General features: G+C 45.7%; 1 protein-coding gene across 1 annotated transcript in view; it reads left to right on the top strand.

Annotated features, from left to right (window-relative positions):
• LOC144467897 (spondin-1) overlaps window positions 1–23285 on the top strand; it is a 266893-nt gene extending 243608 nt beyond the window's left edge. The window contains exons 5-7 of the mRNA XM_078176886.1: window positions 10991–11163; window positions 20799–21175; window positions 21999–23285. Of these exons, the coding sequence (XP_078033012.1) occupies window positions 10991–11163; window positions 20799–21175; window positions 21999–22210 (762 nt within the window). The 3' untranslated portion in view covers window positions 22211–23285. The remainder of the gene's footprint in view (window positions 1–10990; window positions 11164–20798; window positions 21176–21998) is intronic.
• The last annotated feature ends 2219 nt before the right edge of the window (window positions 23286–25504 follow it).

Below are 25504 nucleotides of genomic sequence, written 5' to 3'. Positions count from 1 at the left end.
CCACGATAAACCTAGAGCGTAGAACCGTGCTGCAGTGGAAAAAAAAACAACAGGCTGGGAGAGTATACAGGGTGTTCACCCTTAGAATCGCGCTGATTTTTCTGCCATTTACGCTAATCTGACGAAGAAATGTTCGGAATAAAAGAGAATTAATATATTGAGGAGAACAAGGAGCGATAATAAAAATTTCGAAAAATATTTTATTCGATATAAAAGTTTTAATAGGTTAGCTTTAGGTAAGCTTTTTTAAACAGGACTACTTATTTTTTATTTTACACAGTACTATGACTTTTACTGTTTACTGTTTACTAATTCCGTAGAAAAATTATTTTCTATATTATTGAGAATTTTTATCCTAGCATTTCTTTAAACTATATTGTGTGACATAACCTTGACATATCAATATAAAGTCAAAAATACATAGCGTCATTTTAAAAAGTCGATCTTTTTATCGAATAAAGAAATTCTCCGTTTTCACTGTTGCTTCCTGGTTTCCTTAAAATATTTATTAACTTTCATTCCGAAAATTTTTCGTCAAATTGTTGCTTCTACAATTGCTGCAAACGTTAGGAAGACCACCCAGTACAGCGACTATTCGACCGATAACAAAGCTGCGGCACAAGGACAACACGTATGGTGCCCGCGTGAAAACACGCGCGATACGCGGCCGCCTCTAAAGAACTAAAACGGCCGGGTGATCTACGGTAGATTGCGACCAGTGGTCCCGCGTTCGTAAATCGCGTGAAATCGTTGTTTATCAAAGTCGTATATTTCACGGAAACGGCGCGCGGATATATACGCTCGCGGGATAGAGGACCGGGGCGAGCGATAGAAGTTGCCGCCGCGGTTAATTTCGTAATGCCCCATTTGCGCGCGGCTCGAGGGCGGACAGGCTGAAAGTTTGCCGGTCCGAGTGAACAGGGGTCCCTCTCTCGATCCCGTCGGGAAACTGGAAACAACTCGGTGCCCAGTGGCGGCCGAGACTTAATTTCCACTGTGATCCAGTCCGGGTCAGTTCCTGACAACGATTTCCTCGCGGCTCGCTTGCTCCGATCGATTTCGATCGTCCCGGACGACCGTCTCGTCGAACTGGTGAACTGAAATTATTATTGGAAAGAGAACGACGCTTGTTTTAGTTGCTGGAATAATTTTGTTATAATATATAGATTATTGATGGAGCTACTGATTGGTCCGCGAGGCAGAGTGCGATCGATTGTGACAGTTCAATAGGTTTTTGAGTGACTCTGTGCGCTGTAATGATTTTTAGAAGCTGGGAGATATATGGTTCGATTGTTAAAATAATATTTTAGAAAAGAGGAATTTCTGGGTCACTAAAATAATTTTTGGTGCAGCAAGAATATTTTATCCATCAAAATAATTTTTAGAACAGCAGAATATATACGTTAACAATTCAAATAATTTTCAAAGCAGTGGCAGTACCTTCCTTGGCCATTTAAAAAATATTTGGAGCAAAGGAAGTATCTACTATAGTTATTAAAATAATTTTCATAGCATAAGGAAAATACTCTTCAGCCTCCGAAATAATTTTCGCTGCGGGAGAAATATCTCAGCTAATAAAATAATATTTAGAGCAAGAACAATACCTTCTTTGGTCACCAAAATATTTTTCACAGAAAAAAGAACATCTTAACCTCCAAATTAATTTACAATTCAAGACAAATATCCACCTTATCTACCCAAAATAATTTTTCACCTAAAAGAACATCTTATTCATCAAAATACTTTTAAGACAGACACCACTATCAAAGACTATAAAAATATACTATAAATTACTATAAAAATATATATCTTCATGACACCAACTATGCAAAATAATTAAAACGAACACCCACTGTCGCAGAGCATCACCCAAAAGAATTTGCTGCTCCAAAGACCGGCGCAGTCGCGTGCAGCTACAAATTAGCCGAAGAATCCGGTAGAAATCGCGACGATGGAAGCGAGAGACTGTTTCCCCGCTCGCTCCGGCAATTACTCCCCGTCCGTATGAATTTGTTTGCCGACCCAGATCACAGGCATCCGGGGGAAAACATTTTCTCAGCGAATTACTTACGGCCCGTAGAATCGAATGGGGTAGCCGTCGATAATTTCGAGCGGAAATAAAGGACCGTGCCAAATGGACGCGTAAAAAGCGAAGAGAGAGAGAGAGAGAGAAAGCGGCGACATCTTTTTTGTTCGCCGTGCCGGCACAAGCCCGACAAAGAATCAAAAGCGGTTCCGCGCGCGGAGGAATTAAAGCGGAGAAGTTATCGCGTTCTTGCCGCGGCCGCGGCTCGCGTATCAAAAAGCAGAGGCAGCCAGACGCGGAAAAACCCTCTCTCTCTCCCATTCGTTCTCCCTGGGTTGTTTATACATTCCTAGAACGCCTCAAAGAGAAAGTTTCGCCGGTGGATGATTCTAATAAAACGCGGTTTGAATTTCAATGCGGAGAAACGGAAGATTCGTCGTAAAACCGAAAAGAACGAGGTATTCTTCGAGTGGAGTGTCCGGGGGAGGGGAATAGGGGAAGAGGAGGTAAGGGATCGACGGAGTTCGAGAATCGAGGGTCGAACGGCGTGGTATCTGCGACGGAGACCGACGGGAATGGATTACAGTAAAATTTCTCGGCGATTTTGCATCTTAGAATAGGGTTCCGCCGGTTTGCGCGGACGCCATTGTTACAGCCACTTGTCCCGGATTCGAACCTCGGCGGAGCGCAGGAGTTTCGAGCCGGGGTGGAAGCCGGCTGTGTCCGGCTGGCACGCGTAACTGCGATACATCGGGGGGCTGCGTGGGCGGGTCTATTACGAATTTCCGGCGGAAGAACACCGGCCGTCCGGGACACGATGTAAAACAAACGGACATTTCACCCGCAAAATCACGTCCGTGCAAACACGGGGCTGCCTCGAGAATCGTCCTGGCAAAGCTGTGCCGCGCGTGCATCCGCCATGGACCGACCATGGACCACCGGGTGTCCCCGAAACAAGGCAAACGGCGACGCCGTGCACACACTTTCTTAATTAATTCGACGATATTTCAGCGGCGGTCCGATCCTCGGCGAGGTGCTCGGAGATTAATTAGAGGAGCGCGAGACGATGGGCAAACGAATCCGCGAGGAATTGAAGTGTTTTTCGCGAACTAACATTGAGACCGATGAACGGTCTACGAGGGTTGTAAATCCTCTATTCGAAAATGACAAAGTGATTCGCGATACCCAATGGTCACTTAAGGTAATAGAGCTGATAGAGATGGTGAAGAATGCGGCAATTTATTTATCAATTAATATTCCCCTGGGCTTACAAAAACTACCCCGGGGGTATTACAACTCCACCGCTAATCGCGGGCGCTAAAGTATCTTATAATAATTAACATTTGAATAATAAAATTTTGACAAAGATAGAAAATATAAATTTGGCTAATATAAAGGAGGCGTTGGTCTCGTCCTTTCCAGGACACCCTGTACACGGTTGTATCGTTCAGGATTGAAGCGCATTCGCTCGGCCGAGTCCCAGAGAGAGAAGAGAGAGAGAGAGAGAGAGAGAAGTTCGGTGTCCGTCGTCGGTTTCGCAAACACTGGCACCGAATCCGCATACTGTTGGACGGGATCCCCGATCCAAAACGGCGATCGTAGAACTTTACGGGGTGATTCGAGCGTGAAAGCCTAAAGTGCTGCACGCTGCCCGTCCGGCCGCTGCGCTCGCAGGCCGCTTTCACCTTAGTTCGGCAAAGGATGGGTCGACCGTTGGAACGACTCGAAGACCCTTTGCAACCTAAGGCTCGGGATACAGCTCGGAACAAGCGATAGGTGAAGCTGCAATTCGCCGCGGGACGTATTCCAATGAACTGTACCTTGGCCCGAGCTAATTAAGGAGAACGCTGCCCGAAACGCCGCCGGCGAAGTTCGCAATTACGGCGCAAAGTTCGGATATCGAATCGGAGAAAAGAAACTCGGCTATCGAGCAGCTCGATAAGATGCGGGGAATTGGAGCAGATGGTGTTGCGAACCTGTTAGTTGTGTGGGGCGTGTATATACGTCATAAGAAAATGGCGATTTTATATATTGAAAGAGAAATATTTCTTTTATTGTTTAGATCTAAATACTCATGAAATATGTGAATAAATTTCGACAGACTCATATATTTTATTTTATGCACTATGGAAGAGTCACAGTAAATATTGAAGATAATTTGGTTTACTCAAATACATAGCAATAAAAATGAATTTTAAAAACAATATCCATTACCAACAAATGCACGAGCAACGTAGAATTCTGAGAGCGGAAGGGACACTCCCAAGAGCAATTTCCAGCCACGGTCCGGCCGCGGTCGAAAAACCAACAACCCCTGGCGATAGGTCGATGGCGAAGGGTCGATCCGACCAAAAACTAATCGCCGAAATTTATGCGAGTTGTTCGAGTTGGCTAGGGTAAATAGAACCGAGGGGGGGTGTTGGTAGAACCGAGTCTCCGTTTTCGAGCAACGCCGAGGCCACGGATCCGTTGGGCTCGCCGCGCGAGTTTCCGCGCGCGGGCCGTGTATATACTCGCGTAGATTAGGTTTCGCGCGACACGTAGCGCTAATGAACGAGGAGGTGTCGTTTCCCACCCCGAAACCGGAGGGGGAGAAAATTTTCAAATTTGTGTTTACGCCCCGAGGCCGGGGTCCCGCCATTCCCCAAACCGTGGCGCTTGCTCCCGAAACCGGTCGACCCCTCCACACCCCCTCTCTGAATCCGCCCTGGCTCGCCGCTGGCCAACGCGTTCGCCGTGCAAATAAACGCGTAAATACACCGCTCGTAAATACAGGCGAGATTTATCCTGCGCCGGTTTCTACCCTTCGATTTTTCCGGCCTCTCCCCCCCCCCCCCCCTCTCCCCTTCAACCCTCGTCCACACCATCCCCTCTCAATCGAATGTTTTCGAACGCCGGCTACAATAACCGCTCTTCATTTGCACCGGCGGGCTTTATGTTACGCTACCCCTTTCTTTTTTCTTTCTGTGCGGCGGATAATGGACCGGCGGTCGCGAAAACGGGAACGACAAACAAACGTATATACCCCGTGGAAATTCGAGACTGTCTGCGATACACTCTAATGGAATTTCAAGCTTCTTTGATGTGCTCGGGGAAATATAGATTTTTAAAATAGGTGGCGCACGGAGTATAGGTACTTTTACCTTGCTGTTTTAGTTCTCTAGCGAATGAGGTGGATGAGCTGTTTTTTTGACGCGGTAAACACACATGGATATAGTGTTTTAAATGAACTTTTAATTATGTAATTTGAAATGTTTTTTTGAATAAGGACACTTTATTTGCTATATTTTGCATTGTGTGAAGATGCAAGCTTCTTTAAAGGGCTGAAGAAATATAGATTTTTAAAATAGATTCGTAATATTTAAAAAATTGCACAATAATACCTCAGTAACAGATAGCAAATTATTAATTACCACGAGAATCAATTTATAAGCTACCCCTCGAGTTAATCAGTCGATTTATAAGCTACCACTTAATAAATTATTAACTATATAATATGTCACTACTATTTAAATAAAAACCTTCCTCTGCAAATTCCATATTACCTAAAAACAATTTAACAATCTAATTCCAATCTAATTCTGACAAATTTATTCTTCCCCATCTCGATCCCCCAAATTTAATTATCCCCCGGAAACAGCAGCCGCTAAACAACCACAGCGCACGGAGATCCACGCTGTTTAATTAATATTGACTCTGCGAGCCGAAGGCCTCGCGAATCAAAGAGTCCCCGTCAAAAGAATCCGCGGCTCGCGGCGCTCGTGTTTCCCGTCGTGCTCTCGCTACCTCGCCGAAGAATCGCGGGAATAGAAAAGCGCCGGGCGTCGCGCGGAAACGAGTGCCGGCACGAATGCGCCGCGGAAATATATAGAAGGCGCGCGGAGAAAAGACGCGCGCGAGCCGTGCTACGATGTCACGGGACAAGAGGAAAGGGGGGGGGGGGTGGAGGTGTACGTACACGAGCAACGAAGGGGTAATTTTCACAGTCACGTACGGGGCTTGGCTGGTGTTTTGGTTGGTGATACGAGAACCAACCCTCCGGCAGAAACCGGCCGCAAACCAAACCCTTATTCGCGACCCTCGCGCGACTCCCTCCGACCGCGCTTTTTGTCTCCGCTCGCGTTCGCCGACTTCCGGCGCGCACGAAGAAACGCGAACGCGCGTATCCGGTGTCGCGAGACCCCGGCCGCGGAATCGAATTTTACGGCGCGAAATTTATGCGACCGCACGGACGACGCGCGGAAAGTACTTTGCGCTGCTTGTCCGAAGTATTTTTGGTAATCAGAGACGCCGCGAGTTGTTAGGTTATGTCAGGTTACGGTGTAGAAAGTCGGACGTGTTGGCAAGTATTTGATCGCGTGATGAAAATTCGTCGTTTCGCACATAATTACTAATAAATAAAATAAAATTAACAGCATCTTTATTTTATCTAAATCTTCCAGCAAATAAAATAAATAACCTCTCGATATATTCAATTTTACGTCTACTAAAAATTGTGCGAGATCGAAGCCTAGTAATTTCAATTATCGAAATTACCATCAAAATTATTTCTTAACAATTATTTTCCACTACGAAGAATGAAAGGCTGTCCCTTACCAAACTAACTTACCAAACTAAACAATTTACTTCCCAGCAATTTTTACCGCAGGAGTAGACCGCCGCGGATTAAGTTCGCCGTCCGATCTCCCACAAGCATCACGCCCAATTAATATCGCGACGCTGTCGTCCCGTCAACGACGCTAATTAGTGATTACCGCTAATCGAAGCACGCCTCGTCGCGGCACCTTAAAAAGGGCGATATAACAAGCCGGTTACAGACCCTGCTCTCCAAGTACACTCATCCACGGTGTCCGTCCATCCGTCTTCGTCCCGTTCTCTCGATCCATTAACTCTCGAACACCATATTCGGCGTCCCGTGATCTATAGATCCCTCTCGCCGCGAGTTTTTCCTCGGCGCCCAGCGACTCGCGATGGTTAGGCCGCTCGTTGAACGCGCGGGACCGCGCCTCCGCCTGGTATAATCGATTGGAAACCATAATTGGAAGCCGGCAGCGCACGCGAAACAATTAATTAGACCTTAATTAGCGCACGGCCCAGTTTCAAAGTGCGCGAGGGAACGGGCGAGCATCGTCGTCGTCCTCGTCGTCGTCGTCGTCGTCGTGTTACCCTCGAAAACCCGTCGGTGAAGAGATAAAGGGACAGGTTTCGTCCGTCCTATTTAATCCCTTCACCCGATGCCGACGACGGGCGACCTTATCGCCGTGTAATTATCCTCGCGGCCCGTAAAATACGATACGGCTAATTCGCCCCGATAAAGTTAATTACGTCGTCCGCCGCGACGGACGAGGGATCCACGGGACTTCGCCGCGACGGCGGATTTTCCCGCTGAAAACCGCCGGTAAAATTCACGGTACTCGTCGTCCGCGGTGGCTGGCTCCTTTGTGCCACTTCGCGATCGCCGTCGGATACAAAGGAATACAGGGTGTCCCGGAAATCGTAGAAGAAAATATTTCGATGTAACATTCTTTCGTCCGGCGCTCCGTTTTCGTGATTATCGACTTTAAAGTTCGTTCAACTTATAAACCATTTAGACAATTTGCTTGTCGTGTATTGCACTGCTCTGCTTGTCTTTGTTCCTGGATAGTGTTGTCGATTATCACGAAAACGGAGCACCGGATGAACAAATTTTATACCAAAATATTTTCTTCTAGAATCATCCCCCATTCATGATTCTAGAATCACCCCCTGTCCGGTTGTATTACGATTTCCAGGACACCCTGTATATCCGGAGTCACCGTCGAAGACTTCGCCGAAGCTGAAATCGTCGCGGCGATCTTCTCTCCGCTTTTTAGTCAATTTTTGAACGGGCGAGCGTATCTCGTATTCAGGATCCAAGTGGTCGGTGGTCCGGGAACCGTTCCGCCAGTGGCAATCGATGCATTTTTTTTCTTGGCTATTATACTGGAAAATTGCCGGAGTGTTTTCTTTTTGGGGGTTATCCATTTTTAAGGGGGGAAGGGAATAATAGGGGCTGGAAATGCATTCAAGAGCAATTTATTCAAATGTATTCAACAACCGATTTTTATGCTGCGCGCTTTCTTTTTTCGACGGACATCGTTCTTCTTTTTTACAGTTTATAGATATCTAGTGAAACTGATACGGTTTGAAATGTTGAGGACGATTTTCTTTGCAATTTGAAGTCGGTTTTGCTTTGCGGAAAGTGCTTCTGCTTTTTCGTTGCCTTTCTCTGCTTTTTATGAGAGTGGTTGGAATTGAGACAGTTTTTGTTGCTGGGAGAAGTATAGAATATTTTATTTGTGTTTTAGCTGTTGGAGTAGCTTTGTTGGAATTGACTTGAAGCTTGAAGAGGCTATTTAGAGATAGCATAATTTTTATTTTGAAAAATGAAGAACCAGTTTTGAAAATTAAAATAAATTATCAGAAGGGAATTGATTCGATTTTTAAGGATAACTTTATACTGCTTTTAAATTCTGTTACCGTAAGAATTTTTTAAGGTTATTACTCTTGAATTAAAGCTTGGAACCTCTGCTTTAAGATAGATTTACCTAGATTAAAAAATAATTGCGGTCACGTTTTAAAAAATTGAAAAATGACGTACAACGTCTCTAGATAATTAACTCAATTTTAAAGTAAAAGTTGCAGTCGATCTTAAGTTGCATCTCCGGCGGAATTTTTTCACGTTATTAGTCTCGAATTAAAGCTTGAAAGTTCTACTTTAAGACAAGTCTACCCCGATTAAAAAATAATTTCGGACACATTTTAGGAATTGAAAGATATCGGACGACGTTCTTCGATAATTAATTCAATTTTAACGTAAAACTTCCTGACGATTTTAATTTGCATTCCCGCCGGAATTTTTTAACATTATTAATCTCGAATTAAAGCCTGAAATCTCCACTTTAAGACAGGCCCACCTCGATTAAAAACTAATTTCAGACACGTTTCAAGAAATTGAAAATTATCGAACGACGCCTCTCAATAATTGGCTGAATTTTAAAGTAAATCTTTAATCGATCTAAAATTGCATTCCCGCCGGAATTGTTTAACATTGTCAACCTTAAATTAAAGCTCGAAATCTAGACTTCAAAACTAGTCCATCTCGACTCAAAAACATTTACGAAAACATTTTAGAAAATTAGAAAATCTCGAACAACATCCCGCAAGAGAACGCCTCGATTCACCAGGAAACCTTTCAGTCGATTTAAAATAGTTGCGGCTCCAAACATTACCACCCCCGCCCGCCCCCCTTCTTCCACAATTGGACTGATTGTCGAATAAAGGTGAACACCGTCGGGGAATTATCGTGGCCCGCGCAACTTCTGTTCCCCGATTGCTCGGTTCACCTCGATTGTATTATCCTGCGGCATTACCGGATAATTTAGGTGCGCTTTGTTTCGCGCGAGAATGCACGAAGTTCGCCGCTGAGCTCGCCTTGAGGCCGGGCCGTTGGACTCTCTGCCACGTCGATACAAATTTCGAGAAGCGATGATGCAGCACCAGGGCTCCGGGCCGGAAGTTCATGCAGCTACGAAGCCGGGCTGCTTCCCCGTTTCGTCGTCGTCGCGGATTTATCGTCGACACTGTATATAAAAAGTAACGCAAATCTCGCGCGAAAGACGATCGAAAACCGTCTGAAATCGACGCCCGAACCGCGGCCTGTAATTAGATCACCAGGCTCGTCATTATTATTAAACCGTTTTTGCAGACCGGCAAAACGAAGAAGTGGAGCGGGAACATTGTTTAATTTGCAAGATGATGAATCGCCCGGTCGCTGAAGCGGAATTCCCTACGGTCCCTCGGCTACCCAGAAATAATCTATGGAGCCGGGAATTTGCATGAATAATAAATTGCGTACTAAACGTCAAGTTTCCAACAGTTACAGAAACATAACGAGAAGCTCCTACCAACTGTCGGAACCGTAACCCGTTCAATCTGCGATAATTCTTATCGCTGACCGCGGTTCAGCGATCATCGCTGCTGACTCAAAATTTGATTTTTGCAGAAATGTTCGATTAATGCGTGCATTCCTCGTGTCGATTGCATCAAGTTTGCTCTAGAAAATTGCGACGAGGACTCAGAAGTGAATTTAGTAAATTCTTTAGCTTTCTGACATTGTTAATGTTGCAATGCGTGGTCAGCAGCGTCAACTGTTTGTGTTAAATCTGATCAAACGCGTCGTCTTCTGCAAGACATAGCCACTTCATAGTATAATACTCTTTTTCTTAAATATACTTCGACTTCTTTTTTCTCTGCATAAGAGGCCAGGTTATTTCCTTCTCCTACAGTTAACAAATCTAGTCGATGTTAAAGGCGGAAGTAGTTTATCTTTGAGCGTACACTCGGATTGGCAGTAAACCTGTTAACCCATTTACTGCCACGACCTCCACTTGCGGATTTTGGAATTTTACGTGCACCACTTGTCGCGAGGGTGCATTTGACAGTTTAATGTCATTTTACATATCAGTCGATAGTGTTCATAGCAGACAGTGTTTATTTCGTATCTTTTTAAGAAGCGAATAAATTTGGAAAAGCATTTGTAAGTCGAACAGAATAAAATTATCACTGTGTCATAATTAAACACATATGTTATAATTAAACGAATATATTATAATTAAACGCATGTATTATAATTAAATGCACATATTACAGTTAAGTACCATACATGAACATGTAATTTAGCACACATCAAATATTTCATGCTACAATAAAAATCTTTTATTGGTATTTATTCGCGTAACCTGCCGCAATCTCCATTTGCGACTCTTAAAAATATATAAGGCATTTTAACAAAAACAAGTAGCTTGAATATAATTACATTGTTACAGAATTTTATACATACTTTCCTGTAAAAAATTCGAAAGAAAAATTGGTCAGGTTAGTTTAGGGAAACTAGGGTGAAAAGGTCGATGCCAACGCTCTGACGAAATCTCCGTCTCATTTCAGCTGCGTGAGTACACTCTGACGGAAACGTATCACGAGGACGACGTCGAGGTCGAGTTCATCAGCAACGACAATCTACTTGGGAACAGTCCGTCCTCCAGAGGGATCGATCCGAACCGGGACCTGAACGAGGCGATCGCCGAGGAGCGGAAGGAAATGGACACTCAGCGATACAGGTAGGTCACTGTCCGCTCCGAATCGCCCTGGCGGAGCGGCGGGTTCCCTCGTCGATGAAACCGGCGAGACAAAGGCCGGCTCGAAATTCGCAATAACTCAAAAAGACCTAAAGACCTGGGGGGCTGAACGGGGGAACACAGCCGCGCGATCGAACACGAAACGGAAATACAACGACGGGGCTCCGCGGTTCACAACACTTCGATAAACCTGAAAACCTCGGGCGACAAAGCTCGTGCCGATCGAAGCGCGAAACGTCATCGGTTGGGAAGGCTCGGCCCCCGCGGCTGAATGACGGGGAAAGAACTCGACCGAATCGTCTGGTCCGTGTTCGATTCTCGCCGAGGAACAATGGCGGCGGGGGACGGTTCGAAAAATGGGTCGTCTGCCGGAAATGTTCGTTAACCGTAGTAGCGTCGACGTGCTCGCAGGAAGGGGCGCGTCGAACGTGGCGCTTGGTATGAAAGACAGCCCCCACCCCCGGCGGGCTCGGCACCGCGACAATGTCCGAGGGTGGAACGTATCGCGGAAAGGAGCCCTGGAAATGGGCCGTCGCCGAGTCTACAGCCCTGAAAAGATAGCCCCCTTTCGGCTTTTCGAGAGGAGTCTCTCTCGGCTGAGGGGCGGTCGGAGGTCTATCCGGCGTTTGAATTCTTCTTTTGTGTTGACTGCCTCCCTCCCTCTCTCTCTCTCTCTCTTTGTCTCTGTATATATTTTTATATATTTATAATATATATAGGATGTCCATGAATAGGTGCCAATTGAAATAGCAAATACATGGATGCGTCAAAGTTACGTCTAATTATATCAGAGGGACGGGTCAAGAATAAAAATAACCTGTAAATGACCTTAAAATATAGAGTAAAAATATTCGTGTCTCTCGTTGAAGTATTCTAAGTAAAGGAAGTATACAAAATACATTTGTTGCTTTTTTTCACAGATTAAATTGCTTACCAGTTATTTTAAACGGCACTTAGTGATGGACACCCTGCGTAACTATCTTGCCATCCTCCTCCTCATCTCTCTCTATCTCTCTCTCTCTCTCTTTTTGCCTCTCTCTCTCTCGAAGGCACTCTTCATATCGTCACCGGATCCCCCCGTCGCTAGCTGCCTCGCTCTATTTCTCTCTTTAACTTTTACGATCTAGCCGGTTTCATAGCACAGGGAAGTTCGTCTTCTTCCGCTACCGACCCCCGCGGGTTCAGAAGCGCGCAGCCTCTTTGTGCCTCCGCCGCCGCGAGAAACGCACCCGGAATCGCAGCTTCTCCCACATTTCCGCAGGAAACGCCGCGGAGACCGAACACTTGCCCGCGAAGGCGGTTTTTAGAGGATCCGTCCTCGGGAGCACAGAAACTAGGCCATCTGTGATTTTCCGTGACTTTCTGTGCCTTTGCACCCTGTCGATATTGAGATCGCTTCGAGGGACCAAGATAATGGGACCTTCTGCGAATTCGTTCGTCCATTGTAGTATTTTCTCTAGCCATAGTTAGGGCAGCGCGATCCGATAAACTGAAGTAGGCCGGAATAGGAATTCTTCCGGCGCCATTTTGGATTTCGGTGCGTTCTCGATTGTTTGTTAGCTTCTTTATCTGGCGAGAGATATGTGGTCAAGGTTGTTAGAGAAATAGATGGAAGAATAAATGGAAAAATAAGTAAATAAAGGAGAATAAATTAATGAATAAATCATGGAATTGTTTTGGAGAATTAAAGAAATCTTCCAAGGAAATGTTAACAATCTACCACAATTAAAGCTAAAACAATTTAACCAAAGATAAAATCGTCTCAATTTCAAATAGAACTAGTAACCTCTGAACAAAGTAAAGAGATTCTACACGATAAAACCAAGAATCAGTTTGCCATTTGTCAAGATTCCACGTTGAAAAAGATGCCATAGACGCCATAGGAATAAAAATCTCGCGGTACAGCTGAGAACACGGCGATAACGTTGGCCCCGAACATCGAAGTAATCGAAGGTCGGTGCAATTCCGCGCGCGCGGCGGATCCCGCGGAAAAAGCGCGAGCGCGCGCGACGACGCGCTGCCGATGAAATTTGTCGGTCGGGACGGCAGGGAATTGTTTCGTCGGCGTTAGCGTTGCACCGACAACCGTGAAATATCATACGCCGGTCGGCGGCGGGGCGCGGAACTTTTAACCAAATTGGAGCGTCGGCGAACTTGTTTTTTATTACGCGGCTTATAGAAGCGGGCCGACAGCGTCCACGGGGGAGTGCGGAACAGGACGGCCTCGATGCTCCGTTTCATATTTTCGGGAAAAGCGCGGCCGGCCGCGAGCAGCCTTCCGCGTCCGAAAACCCGGCGACGGAACCGGAGTTCCGCGAAGACAGCTCGCGCGCGGCCATTTCGCCGCGGCCGTTAATAAAAGACTCCGCGGTCGTCGTCGAGTTTGTTGTCGGCGCCTGAATGGGCCCGCGCGTTATTTACACGGCTATAATAATCCATTGAAGTGGCAACTTCAGCGAACGTCGCGTCGACGGACGACGGCCTTCCCGCGAACAATGCCGCCACGCCGATGAAGAAGAAGCCCTGTTATTGGACGGCGAAGGCTGGACAATGGTCCCCCCGACCAGTATCTTGGACGTACCATTCAACGAAGTGGGCCAGTTTTTTCCTTCGAATTGAATGGGTCGGCGCAACGGTGACCCTCGGAGTTCAACAAAACTCGTGGAATCGTTAAAACGCCCTGACCGGCTTCCCGATTAAAGGATCCAATGTTTTGCCTTTTCCCCGCTGTTATTTATACCTCCGTCGCTGTACGGTGACGTTGGATGCACGCCGACCTCTTGGCGAATTAATTTCGGGTACTTTGTGCCGTTGGATTGCAGCCAATAGGGGGTAGGGGGTCTCCTTTCGCTTGATAGAGCTGTTGGGGAAGTAGGCTACGGGGACGTGGACGTTTCCGTGTCTGTTAGCTGGTGGAGTCTGTGCGGTCCTCGGCCAAGGACTCTAACAAGTGGTAGCTTGCCAGCGGATGAGCAGTTCGAGGGTGTAATGCGCGATCATCTCGACCGCGGAGACCGCAGCCTGGACGGCATTGATCTACGAGCATCCTTCAAACGACAGACCTAACGCGAATGCTTCGATTTTGGCCGAAGCGTTGGCTAACCGGCGCTGCTGGCTATGGCGAAAAGGAGCCTCTCGACTCTAGACGGGCAAGAGGTGTGTAGTGTACAGATGGTGCTAATGTGGTCGCTCTGTAGGATCCAACCTTGGGAAGGATTGATCTATGAACATGATTCGAAAGAAACACGCAACATATACGCCTCGACTTTATCCAATTCGCTGGCTAACCAATGCTGCTAACTATGATGAGAGGGAGAAAGAGAGAGCCTTTAAACCTCGTGACAGAAATTATGTATAACGTACAAATGATGCTCTTATAGTCGCTCTGTAAGGTCCAAGCTTGGACAGCATTGATCCACAAGCATAATTCAAAAGAAACACTCAACACACGCGCTTCGACTTCAGCCAATTTACTAGCAACTCTTTATTACCTAACCAGTGGTAGAAAAGTAGTCTCCATACAAAACAGCCCTAAAATTCACAAACGATTTCAAATGCACACGGTTGCTCCGCAAGACGCGAGGACCTTAAATTCAAACAAGAAGCTAGCAGTGCTAGAATCAACGCCGCGGTATCTCCTCGCATCAAAGAAACCTCTTCAAAGCGTCTTTGGTCTTGCCTCGTGAACTTCGAAGACTAAGGGACCACGGACTCGAGGATGAATGGTGGAGAGCACGCCAGCAGAGTCTGCTAGGAAAGCCTGTCATCCGCTGGCAGAAAAAGGGGTGGGGTAAAAACGGGCCACCAGTGGATCGCGGGGGGGATGCCAGTTATGAAGCCTATTGGGATCGACGTACGGTTGGAAGGGTGCCAACCCCGAGGGCGCAAGACCGATTACCAGAACCGTTCGGTTCTTGTGGCCGGTGGCCGCGGGGGACGGATCGAAGAGGAGATTGGCCTGATCGTTCTCGCGTGTCATCGAACTCTCATCTGGGCCCCCTCCCACCTATGATCTACAGTTAAGCTTGCATCAACCCCCGATCGTACCGAATGCACTCCGCCGGAACCGTAACGAATAGACTGCGGATCGCGCGATTGTTGCGATGAAAAGAAAAAGTAGGCTCATTTGTTGAGCAAATAGCATTCTCGTTTAGTTAGGTATTTTTATTTTATAATTCGCGTTTTGAATATAGATACGGAGTTAATAAACGACAGCATTAATTCTTATTAACATTTCTAATCATTTCAAGTGTCTTTTTGCATTTTATTTTCTGTTATAATTATTTTAATTGTTTAGTTAATGAAAATGGGGTTAACTTAAAATATTCTTCAGTCATTCTGTAATAAGGATAAACAGTGGTTTTCTTAAAATTATTATTATCAAGTGCTAAACGAAATTTAGAAAGTTCACTTCTTAGGAAGAATATAATCAGGAAAAAGATTTTGGAAGAGACTATTCAATTGATATCAATATTGGTAATATTTTTAAAAAGCTCTACACGTTGAATGTCGATAAGAGACCAATATCTACTCCATCAATAATCTTTAAAACATTTAGCTTCGTCTTATCGCACATTCTTTAATTTAATAATTTAATAATTCTGTTAATTTTTAACTAATTATCAAAGAACGGAAATTTTTAATAACATCGACACTTTCGACAGTTATTAATCACAATTATTAATAAAAAACCTTTAACAGACGTCACCAGGAGATAACACATAAAATTGGCTCTTCCAACCCGTTTACTAAATAATTATCATCATCTCAAAATTAAATAAAGCAGTCACATTTAAAACTGACACTGTTGACAACAATCGACGCTGATCCCCAGTCAGCCATTTAGCCGGTTAGTTAAATGGGAATCGAGTGAACGCTCGAAAAACAACCATCGGCATGGATTACAGATATCCGCGAGGGAAAGAGAGATATCGACAACTCTTTATCGAGTTCCGGGAACTTTATTGAAAGCTCGTCAACCCCGGGACTCGATTGTTTCACGGTTCATAAAAGATCAGCGTGAACTTTGTTAAAAGCGGAGACGCGACTCCGCCCGGTTGACAATGAGCCCGGGCCGGTATCGCGAGAAAAAGGTCCGCCGGTTTCCGGTTTGATTGCGGGCCAGCGATTAATCGTTCCGCGCCGAGAGTCCTTTGACCGTTCGACAAATCGAATTAAATCTGTGTGCACTCTGTTGTCGGCGGCGAACGCCACCCCCCTGCCGCGCGATTGTCGTTTCCAGTTATCGCCGTCGGAAAATCCCATTAAAAACGCGACGCGGTCATTTGTCGTGCGCGCGCCGCGTGTCCGATACGGCGCTGGTCCGGGAGAAGATGGTTGTCGGGGAAGGTTGTGAACAAAGGGGTGTTCGCTGCATTTTTTTAGGGACCGGTAGCGACCGGACGGTTGCCGGACGGTTGCCGGACGGTTGCCGCACGGTTGCCGGACGGTTGCCGCACGGCTGCCGGAATTCCCTGCGCGGTCCCCATTTGAAAATCGCCGTGGCCGCGATAATGTGCGCGATCTACATCGCAAATTCGATATAATAACCGTATTTTCGTAAATATATTTTCAATTATCCCCACCGCGGAGGCGATGTTCGCGCTTAATTGATCTCTCCGCTCGAGCGGCGGAACACGGCGACCGATATTCCGAGCGCGATACATTGGATATTGGCGTCGGGCGCGATCCCCGCACCTGAACCAATTGCGAACGGTGCCCGCGACGGGGACACATGTTTGTTTCCGCGCGACCTGAAAACGAATCGACTCCCGCTCAAAATGCTCCCGGACAAAAGGCCCGTTCTCAGCGAGATTCGTTCGGACCGTTTTCCGCGTCAAAGGCACCGACGGTGCTCATTAGCCGCGATAATGGAAGACAGATTGTCTTCCGCGGTCGGCCGCCGCGATTTCTGCATCCGACATCGCGAAACTCGTTGCGGTGATTTAGTCGGGCTAAATTAATTTAGCCGCTTGATAAGCGAGCGTATTTGTAACGCTGCCGAACCAGTTTCGGGGAAGCCGGATTTGTTTATTTGTTAAAAGCTGGAGTGGTGAAGACTCTTTCGGAGAAAATGATAGTTGTAATAATAATCGACGAGGTAATAGTCTTATTATAATATAATAAATGTAGTGAAAATATAAATGTATTTAGCCTTGTCATTGTTATAAATAGATCGCAGCTTCTACGCATTCGTGGTAAAATTCAATGGCTGTTATTTTAAACATTAGAAAAAGAGATTTCCAAAAATTGATAATTAATTTCGATTTCTCGAAATTCGTGCAAATACCTTTTATTTATTACAAAATCCCCTAATTTAGTTACCAAGCAACACGTGCGGTCACTGTCGCTCGCCACCCTAAACCGTGCCGCAAAGAGAATTATTTCTTGTTAATTAAGAACGGGGCTTTTTATCTACTAAATTTTTGCAGACCGAAGGGAGGTGGAATTTCGGCTTTAATATTTATTTGTGGGACGGTTCCGGGCTGGCGGCAGGTCGCGGAACTGTTGCAGGAGCCGTCGGAGCATTTTCGGCAGGCATTAATTTGCAAAAACCGCGGACGAAACAATTCCGGTCGCCGGACGGGAACGTGCGGCGCGCTTCCTCTTAATTTGCTCGCCGCGGTTTTTTCTCCGCCGGCAAAAAATAATTAAATCCCCGGCCGGCCGGCCGGCGCCGTACTTCATTTCGCGGGGGCAACCCCCGTCGAAGTTTCGCGAGCCGCGGCGGTAGGGGGGCGCTGCGTCGGAGCGGAGCCACGTGGCGGGCCAGGTGAGAAATGGTTCGGTTCCCGATCCTGTGTAATTGTAAATAACCCCGTGTAACGAACGGAGGGCCGGCCGGGTTTTTTAATATTAACCGGCCCATTAATAATAACGACGACGTAAATGAGCTCGCGCCGTTGGAACTTTTTTTTTTGCTGGGCGTCGGTGACGAGCGGACTTCGACGAAGAAGCTCGAACCTCGACCGTTACGGATTTTAAAACGCCGTCGTTTTACGACGGGCGGCGGTAATTGAATTCTGAAACGGTCTTAGAGCGGTCGCAGAACTGATGAACAATATCTGAAAAGTAAATAATTGTAAAGGAACCACGGGGGACACTTTTAAAAATTAATAATCGTATGAAATCAAATTTAAATGGACAAGAATAAATATAAATTTCCTCTAACTGGGAAAAGTATAATTACGACGTTTACACACTCTCTGCCCCTCTTTTCTACCTAACACATTGCCTCATTATAGTTATAATAAATTACTGGAAGCGGAACAATATTTCGCAAAATTTCTCAAATTTCACAGTAATTTAATTTACCGTAAAAATTCTTTCCTCAATTTCGTTATAACTGAAAGAAGGGGCTGCTTTTAATTTTTGCATAGTACATTATTTTGTACTAATTCATATATTATAATATATATATTATTATTATATTAGTAACAATTGTTTTGTATTAATTCTTACATAATTACATTACTCTATTAATCTGTTTTTAATTAATATTTAACGGACGAGTCGAACATGCTATGTCTTTCCTAGTTTCCAGACATTTTTCGTAAAGTGTTAAGAACGAAACAGTGTTAAGAAATCTACAGAAAAATATTAAACAAAAACAGAGATATTTTGCACCGGATGAAGTCGTTCGTACAACCCTATGAAAATGAATCGTAAGACAAGGGGTTGAAAAGAGTGACCGCAAGCCTGTTCGAGTTTTCCATTTCTCCAGTAACATTGGGGAGGGGGGGGAGGAGAGAGAAGAATGTTTACCTGTGTCTACGATAACGAATGCCCGCCAGAGAAATCGAATCTCCGATGCCGTCGGCGCGCGGCGAGCGTTCAGAAAGAACCGGAAGTCGCGGAATAAAACGCGGAACGAAATCCCGCCGGGGTTTGACGCGCGCGCGACCGCGCCGTCGGAAGGCGAACCCGGGGAGTTTGTCCTACCCTCTCGCGAACCAGATTTCGTCGACAGTGGGGGAGGAACGGGGGGGAATTGAAATCATGCAAATGCGGGGAAGAATAAATTAAAAAACGCGAGCTGCTCGGCCCGGTTGTATCAGGAAGAGAGAGTGGATCCTGCGAAAGGAACGCTGGAAATTCCTGACGTGGAAGACCGCACTTGTTCTTTCCAATTTATTCCGCGGAATATATGGAAACGCGCCTGAGTTAGCGGGGAAAGAACAAATCACGGTTCTTTGAATTTGCCGCGGCGAATTTAGAGAAATGGGTGGGAAACTTGCGATTGAACGAAGCGCGAGGCGCGCACGATTGATTACAAAGAATTCGATTGTTTATCGGTGACAACGGTTCTTTACTGAACAGATTGTTCATTGTTTTATTGGACAATGTTTCTCGCGTGCAGCGACTTTGAAATGAAGCGCGGTCCACACCGCGGCTAATTTCGCGATTGGGAACGCCTGTTTCTCGATGATAGCACCCTCGATCATTTTCGGCTCGTGTTCCTCGCGAGAAATTCGAGCCGGTGCCAATGGCCGTCGCTGCCGCGCGTATACATGTATTGTATAGGCTCCCGATGCAAGCCGGGAAACGCGAGAACGTCGAACATTCCACGGACAGCCGAACGGAACCGATGCAGGATGAATAAGTTTCGTCGGTGAAACGCGACACTCTTTCTCTCCACCCCTCTCTAGCTTTCTCTCTCTCTCAATCTTTCTCTCCCAATCTCTCTCTCTCTCAATCTTGCTATTTCGATTTCTCTCTCTCTCTCTCTCTCTCTCTCTCTCTCTCTCTCAATCTTGCTATCTCACTTTCTCTCCCTCTCGCTTTATCTCTCTCTTTCTCTGTTTTTCTCTCGCTCTCCATTTTTCCTCTCCTCGCTTCGATCAAGTTTTTCCACGGCGTAGACATGGCAACCGTAAATCAACGCCTGAAATTGTTTTCGAGTGGCGCTCGACGAACACGCGCCACCGTCTGGAAATTCGAGTAAAACCGACTTTCTGTCGGCCATGGTTAACACTATCTTGCAACGCTGATTTCCATCATATGTCTACGCCTTTGGCAAACGAAAGGGCGCGACGTGCTAAACATTGTTGAAACTCGAGATTCATTAGATCTTTATAGAGACATTAAATATTGAAATTGTATTTAAATGGTTGGAGAACAATGGTATTAGATAATTCAATATGAATTGCATTCATTTTGTAATAAAATTATTAGAGTTAAAATAGTAATTGTCAGAGTTATTTTTGTATAAAATTAATAGAGTATAATTATAGAAAAGTCAACTGTGGTATTGATAAAATAGTTCTCGATTTTAGTAAATAGCAATAACTATAAAGGATATAATTCCAAAATCATCCATCTCTAAAGAGACCTGGAATATCTTGAATATCAAGCTAGTACATAACCCCATTTTTCCTCCAGAAAATCACGAGCCATAAATAAAGCCACCGCGGATTATATTAAAATCCAAGAACAAACAGAATTAATAAAACGAACCGAATAGAAGGTACTAAATATGGAGTACGTAGTCTCGACGTCGTCCATCTTGAAAGTAGGGCGGAGGACGTCGAGAGCGTAACCGCCGAGTGTTTTCCCCGGTAATTTGTAAGACGTTCGAGCTTTGATGTATGGTTCCACGAGATTACCTCTGTCCTCAGGTACTGGACGACGACCGGCAGCGGGCAGGTGGTGACGGACGTGCCGCGGGACAACAAGGCGGCCATCTTGGACAGCATCGCGTCGTTGTACGCGATGGAGAGGCCACGGCTCGCGCCGACGACCGGCCCGAAGCTCGCGCGATACGACGGGAAGACCAACAACTGGCCGTATTACCAGAAGTACAAGCAGACGGCGGAGGCGCAGAAGGCGCAGATCTTCGAGGACATCCAGAGGAAGATGGCGAACGGTACCGGAAGTAACAGCCTGGTCGGCCGCTCGTGGAACGCCACCGCCGACAACGGCGGCAGCCAGCGTCAACACAGGCTCAGGATGAAGCATCACCGGCTGACGTCCAAGGGGAAACGTCTGAGATCGCGTGAGTATAACCGGCCACCTCGTAAATCATCCGCAGCCGAGCTGACAATAGCCCGGGCACAACGCGGCAAGATTCCTCGTAAAAAGGAACGTGGACAGTGGCTGTCGACGAGACAACAGCCCCATAAAATATATACGGCGGCTCGTAAATTAACAGCCACGGTGTTTCTTGCCGTCGTATTAATTCTTCTCGCACTTGGATATTCGTATTATTGACCGATATCCGTTCCACGAAGATTAATGGACTGGTTGGTTTTCGGGTGACGCGCTGTTGCGAGTGCACGGCTTCCATTACGGTCGATCGAGGCGCGGTTCCGCTAACGTCCGCGCACGTTCCGTCCCAAGAACCAGAAATTGTACAGCTTCTGATAGGGTTCCAATATTTCACCTGTCTTCTTTTATCGTGAACAGCTCTGCTTTTCATCACCAGCTCGTTCATATATTGATTAAAATTTAGTTGAGACTAGACCAAGCATTTTTATGCAAAATAATAATTGTCTCGTGTCTCGACTATTTCGACTTTTAACTTAATTATTTTTCTAAAAAATGTATAAAATCTGCAGATTAACGTTAGCTTTGTGACACAAGAGTTGCTCCATTGAAATAATGATTGTCTGAGACTTGTGTCGCGACTATTTCGATTTTTAACCCAGTTATTTTTCTCGAAAATATATAAAATCTGCAGATTAATCTTAACTTTGTGACACAAGGTTTTCCCCGTTAAAATCTTGAAAATTGAATAAAAATTATTATCTGCTTTCGAGGATTTTTTCAAAAAGATTACTATCGTAGTAGAATTGCGAAACGTTGACTCCTTGTTCCAGGCCCTCCCAGGGACTGCAAGGTGGGCGAATGGGGCCCGTGGAGCGCCTGCAGTCGCAGCTGCGGGGTCGGCGAGACCCAGAGAACGCGGAAGATCACGATAAAGCCACGCCGCGGCGGCTCCTCGTGTCCGCCATTGAAGGACACGAAGTGGTGCGGCAGCAAGAGCCCCTGCTCCGACAGCAAATCCATCGCCGACAGCTACCAATGGTAGTCGCGGTCGCCGGCGAAGCGATCCCGTGACAGCACGTGGTTCCACCGAGCCGAGAGACGAGACGACTCGATCCCCGAGAGCATCGGCGAAGTCCGGGGACACCGCCGGCGTGCCCCGAGCGACACACACACCTAGGCGAGAATCGAGCGGAGGGATCGTCATTAGTGATCCGCTAGAATGCGTCAATAACGTTTATCGTAGAGTACGTAGAGCACCAGGGACTTCGCGAGACCGGACGAGAAAGGCGGCAGCGTTCTCCAAAGATATCTTCCAAAGACGGCGGCCGAAGAGAGAGAGAGAAAGAGAGAGAGAGAGAGAGAGGGTCTTTCGCGTTCGAGCGGAAAGGACTCGTCGGCGAATGGTCGCGAATATTTTGTAATAGTTCTCGAAGAGTGGATGCAGGAGTGTATTCTGTAGCGACTGTTCGCTGGAGGGAAAACCTGTCGACCTTCCTCCGTTCCGATTTGTCGCATCGCTCGGGGTTCCCGCGTCTTCGCTTCCGATACGAAATTGTAAAAATCGAACAGAACGATGTGTTTCAATTCCTGCTATAGATCTGCAAACAAAATATGTCGCGAGATCCCCGGACGATCCGATGGATGGGTGACCATTGATCAATGGTACAATTGTCTCCGTACTTTCGAGGCCTGAGTGTCTTCTGCGCATCATCCTTTGGCGAACTAACATCAGAGATCCCGAAGATCGAGGTTGAATACGATCCACTGATCTTCACTGCTGCACAGGATTATTGATAATTATTCGAACTGACAGATCAATTTTTTAATGGATTAATTAGTAATTTTTTCAGTGTTTATTTTAATATTTGGAGAACAAATTGGAACAGAAAAATGATTGGAGAGTTTGCAGACAGATGTCAGATGTGGGCAGAAGTTAACCTAATTAAGGATTGTAAATCGTTCGTTATTATTGCTAATTTATAATAGTAAGATAAAAATTAATACGATTATTGATTTTAACTAATTTTGTTACAACTAATTTACAACTAGTTCGTGGTAATTTATAACAAGTAACGATCTTTAATTTTTAATCACCGATTTTTACTTTGCCAAAAATCCGCGAACCATTAATCAGATTACTTTTCTGCCAGCTTTGACAAAAGTCCACAAAATTTCGATCTAATTTCACGCGGTACATTTCCAATTTCTAAGTATAGTTCAGTCGACACGTTGAGCACCGTTCCAAGCAGCAGAAAAAGTAATGGTCGCTGAACGCGTTAAATCCTTCGAATAATTGTCAGTGACACTGTGCGTCGGTGTCTAAAATCGCGAAATGTCTAAAATCGTTTCGGTAGAAGACCCCGCGGATTATCGTTTCGAGGTCCGAATTCCCGGCTCCGAGATCCTGCGAAGCTCGTGCTCTCGGACGTCCCGAGAAACGGTTCGTTCGCGCGAGGCGAGGGAGAAAAAGAAGAGGCGGCGAGCAGGAAGAAAAAAGCGGCGATCAGAAAGAAAAAGAGGCGGCGAGCAGAAAGAAAAAAGCGGCGATCAGGAAGAAAGAGTGGAAGCAGAAGCAAAGAAAGGGGTGGAAGGAGAGGCAAAGAAAGTCCGGAGTTTTCCCGGGGGGGCACGAAAAATCGCCGGCAATTCCCCGAGGCCGAGGCGTTGAACGCAATTAGCCCGTTCGACTCGCGCCAGGTAACATCGTGTGTCTACGTCTCGGGGCGCGAGAAACCCGATCGATCGGAAAGTTTCCGAAGGAATTTCAAACGGGCCGGCTCGCGGGAGTCGATCGACAGTCTTAGAGCAGGAATTTGTCCGTGTTCCCCGGTTACCATCCGCCCCGTTCGCCCCGGCGAATTACGCTCGCGGAAACTGTACGTAAATTTCTGATAGATCGGCGACGAGCCCCGGGCGTCTCTGTGCAGCTACCGCGACGCCTTTTCGCCCCGAAATCGCGACGCCGCTGCAATTAATTTCAGAGATTAATTTGATTTTTTAACTTTTGATTAATTGCAATTAATTTCGGAGACCTGCAGCCTCCTCGGCGATTAAACGCGAAATTATAACGCCCGCAAATTAGGGGATTTTTATCCGGCCGGAATTCGTTAACCCCTTGCACTACTATTCCTTTCAAGCTGCGTTGATTACCACTTATTTGCCCTTAATATTTTTAATAGTAGGACCAGACAATTTTCGTCTCTTTTATTATCTTTATGCGCTTTCGTTTTCGAAGAATTTCGAAGATTTTCGAAAGAATTTCTTCGAAAGATTTTCGAAGAATTTATTTTTATTCCGATATAGTGGAAATTAATAATATTAATATTTATTAGATCCTGCATGAAATCTGTATCACGACTCTGACTCGTTATTATAGTGCAAGGGGTTAACACGGTTGATTCGTGACGTTTTTGGTTCACTAAGAAAGTGAATGCGAAAGCCGAGTGCTCGCGAATCGAACGATCTTTCGAAAAAATTTCTCGTCGATTCAATCACGCCTTTTTTAGTCGCTTCGATCTTTAAAATCCTGTGCAATGACCTAGGAAATTATTATTAAAAATCTGGACGCGAAAATAATATGAAAAGCTTTCACGTGCGTTAAGATGAAATTCGAGCAAATAAGGATTTTGAATATTATTTGCAAAAAGGTAATAGTGCCACTAATACTATAAAGCAAGATTTTTATTATAATTGAATAAGAGAAACTAATATTAATATTTATTTTACTTAGTTCTTTTTCTTGTTAGTATTTCTCACAATTATTTTTACGCAAAAATAAGTATACACAATTATTTTTACGCAAAAATAAGTATACACAATTATTTTAATGCAAAAATAAGTAACGCAATTATTTTTATGCAAAAATAAGTAACGCAATTATTATGCATCTATCGTCTATAAATGCAATTATTTTCGTAACTCGTTTCCAAAGAAAAGTGGACTCACTGACGGGCTACTTGAACAACCGCGACGACCGTTGCATTTTGGTAGGAAAGAAAAATCGCGCGGGCAGCTTGTAAATTAGCCAGCTGTTTCCATTGTGTCCGAAGCATATTCGCAAATTGCACGATCGCGGCAGGGCTCACGAGATCGTTCGGCGGTAACCGCTGTACAAATCGCGGGCCATGAAAAGGATCGTAGTACCGCAGAGCACGCGACGGAACGGAATGGAATCTGAGCCAGTGACCCGAAATTTATGGTGGGCCGTGCGTCTTCCTTGTCCCTTTATTGGTAGCAGCGGGTTCTTGGTCAGCCGTTCCATTGACCTTCTAACCGAGTGCGCTCGTCTCACCGCGGTCGTCGTATCCCGTGGCCGCGAGCGCGCTCGCCCGCGACG

Source organism: Augochlora pura, chromosome 3 (assembly GCF_028453695.1).
Source record: "Augochlora pura isolate Apur16 chromosome 3, APUR_v2.2.1, whole genome shotgun sequence".
Classification (NCBI taxonomy): domain Eukaryota; kingdom Metazoa; phylum Arthropoda; class Insecta; order Hymenoptera; family Halictidae; genus Augochlora; species Augochlora pura.
Note: the sequence above shows the minus strand (reverse complement) of the source record. Positions and strands in the feature narration are given on the sequence as shown.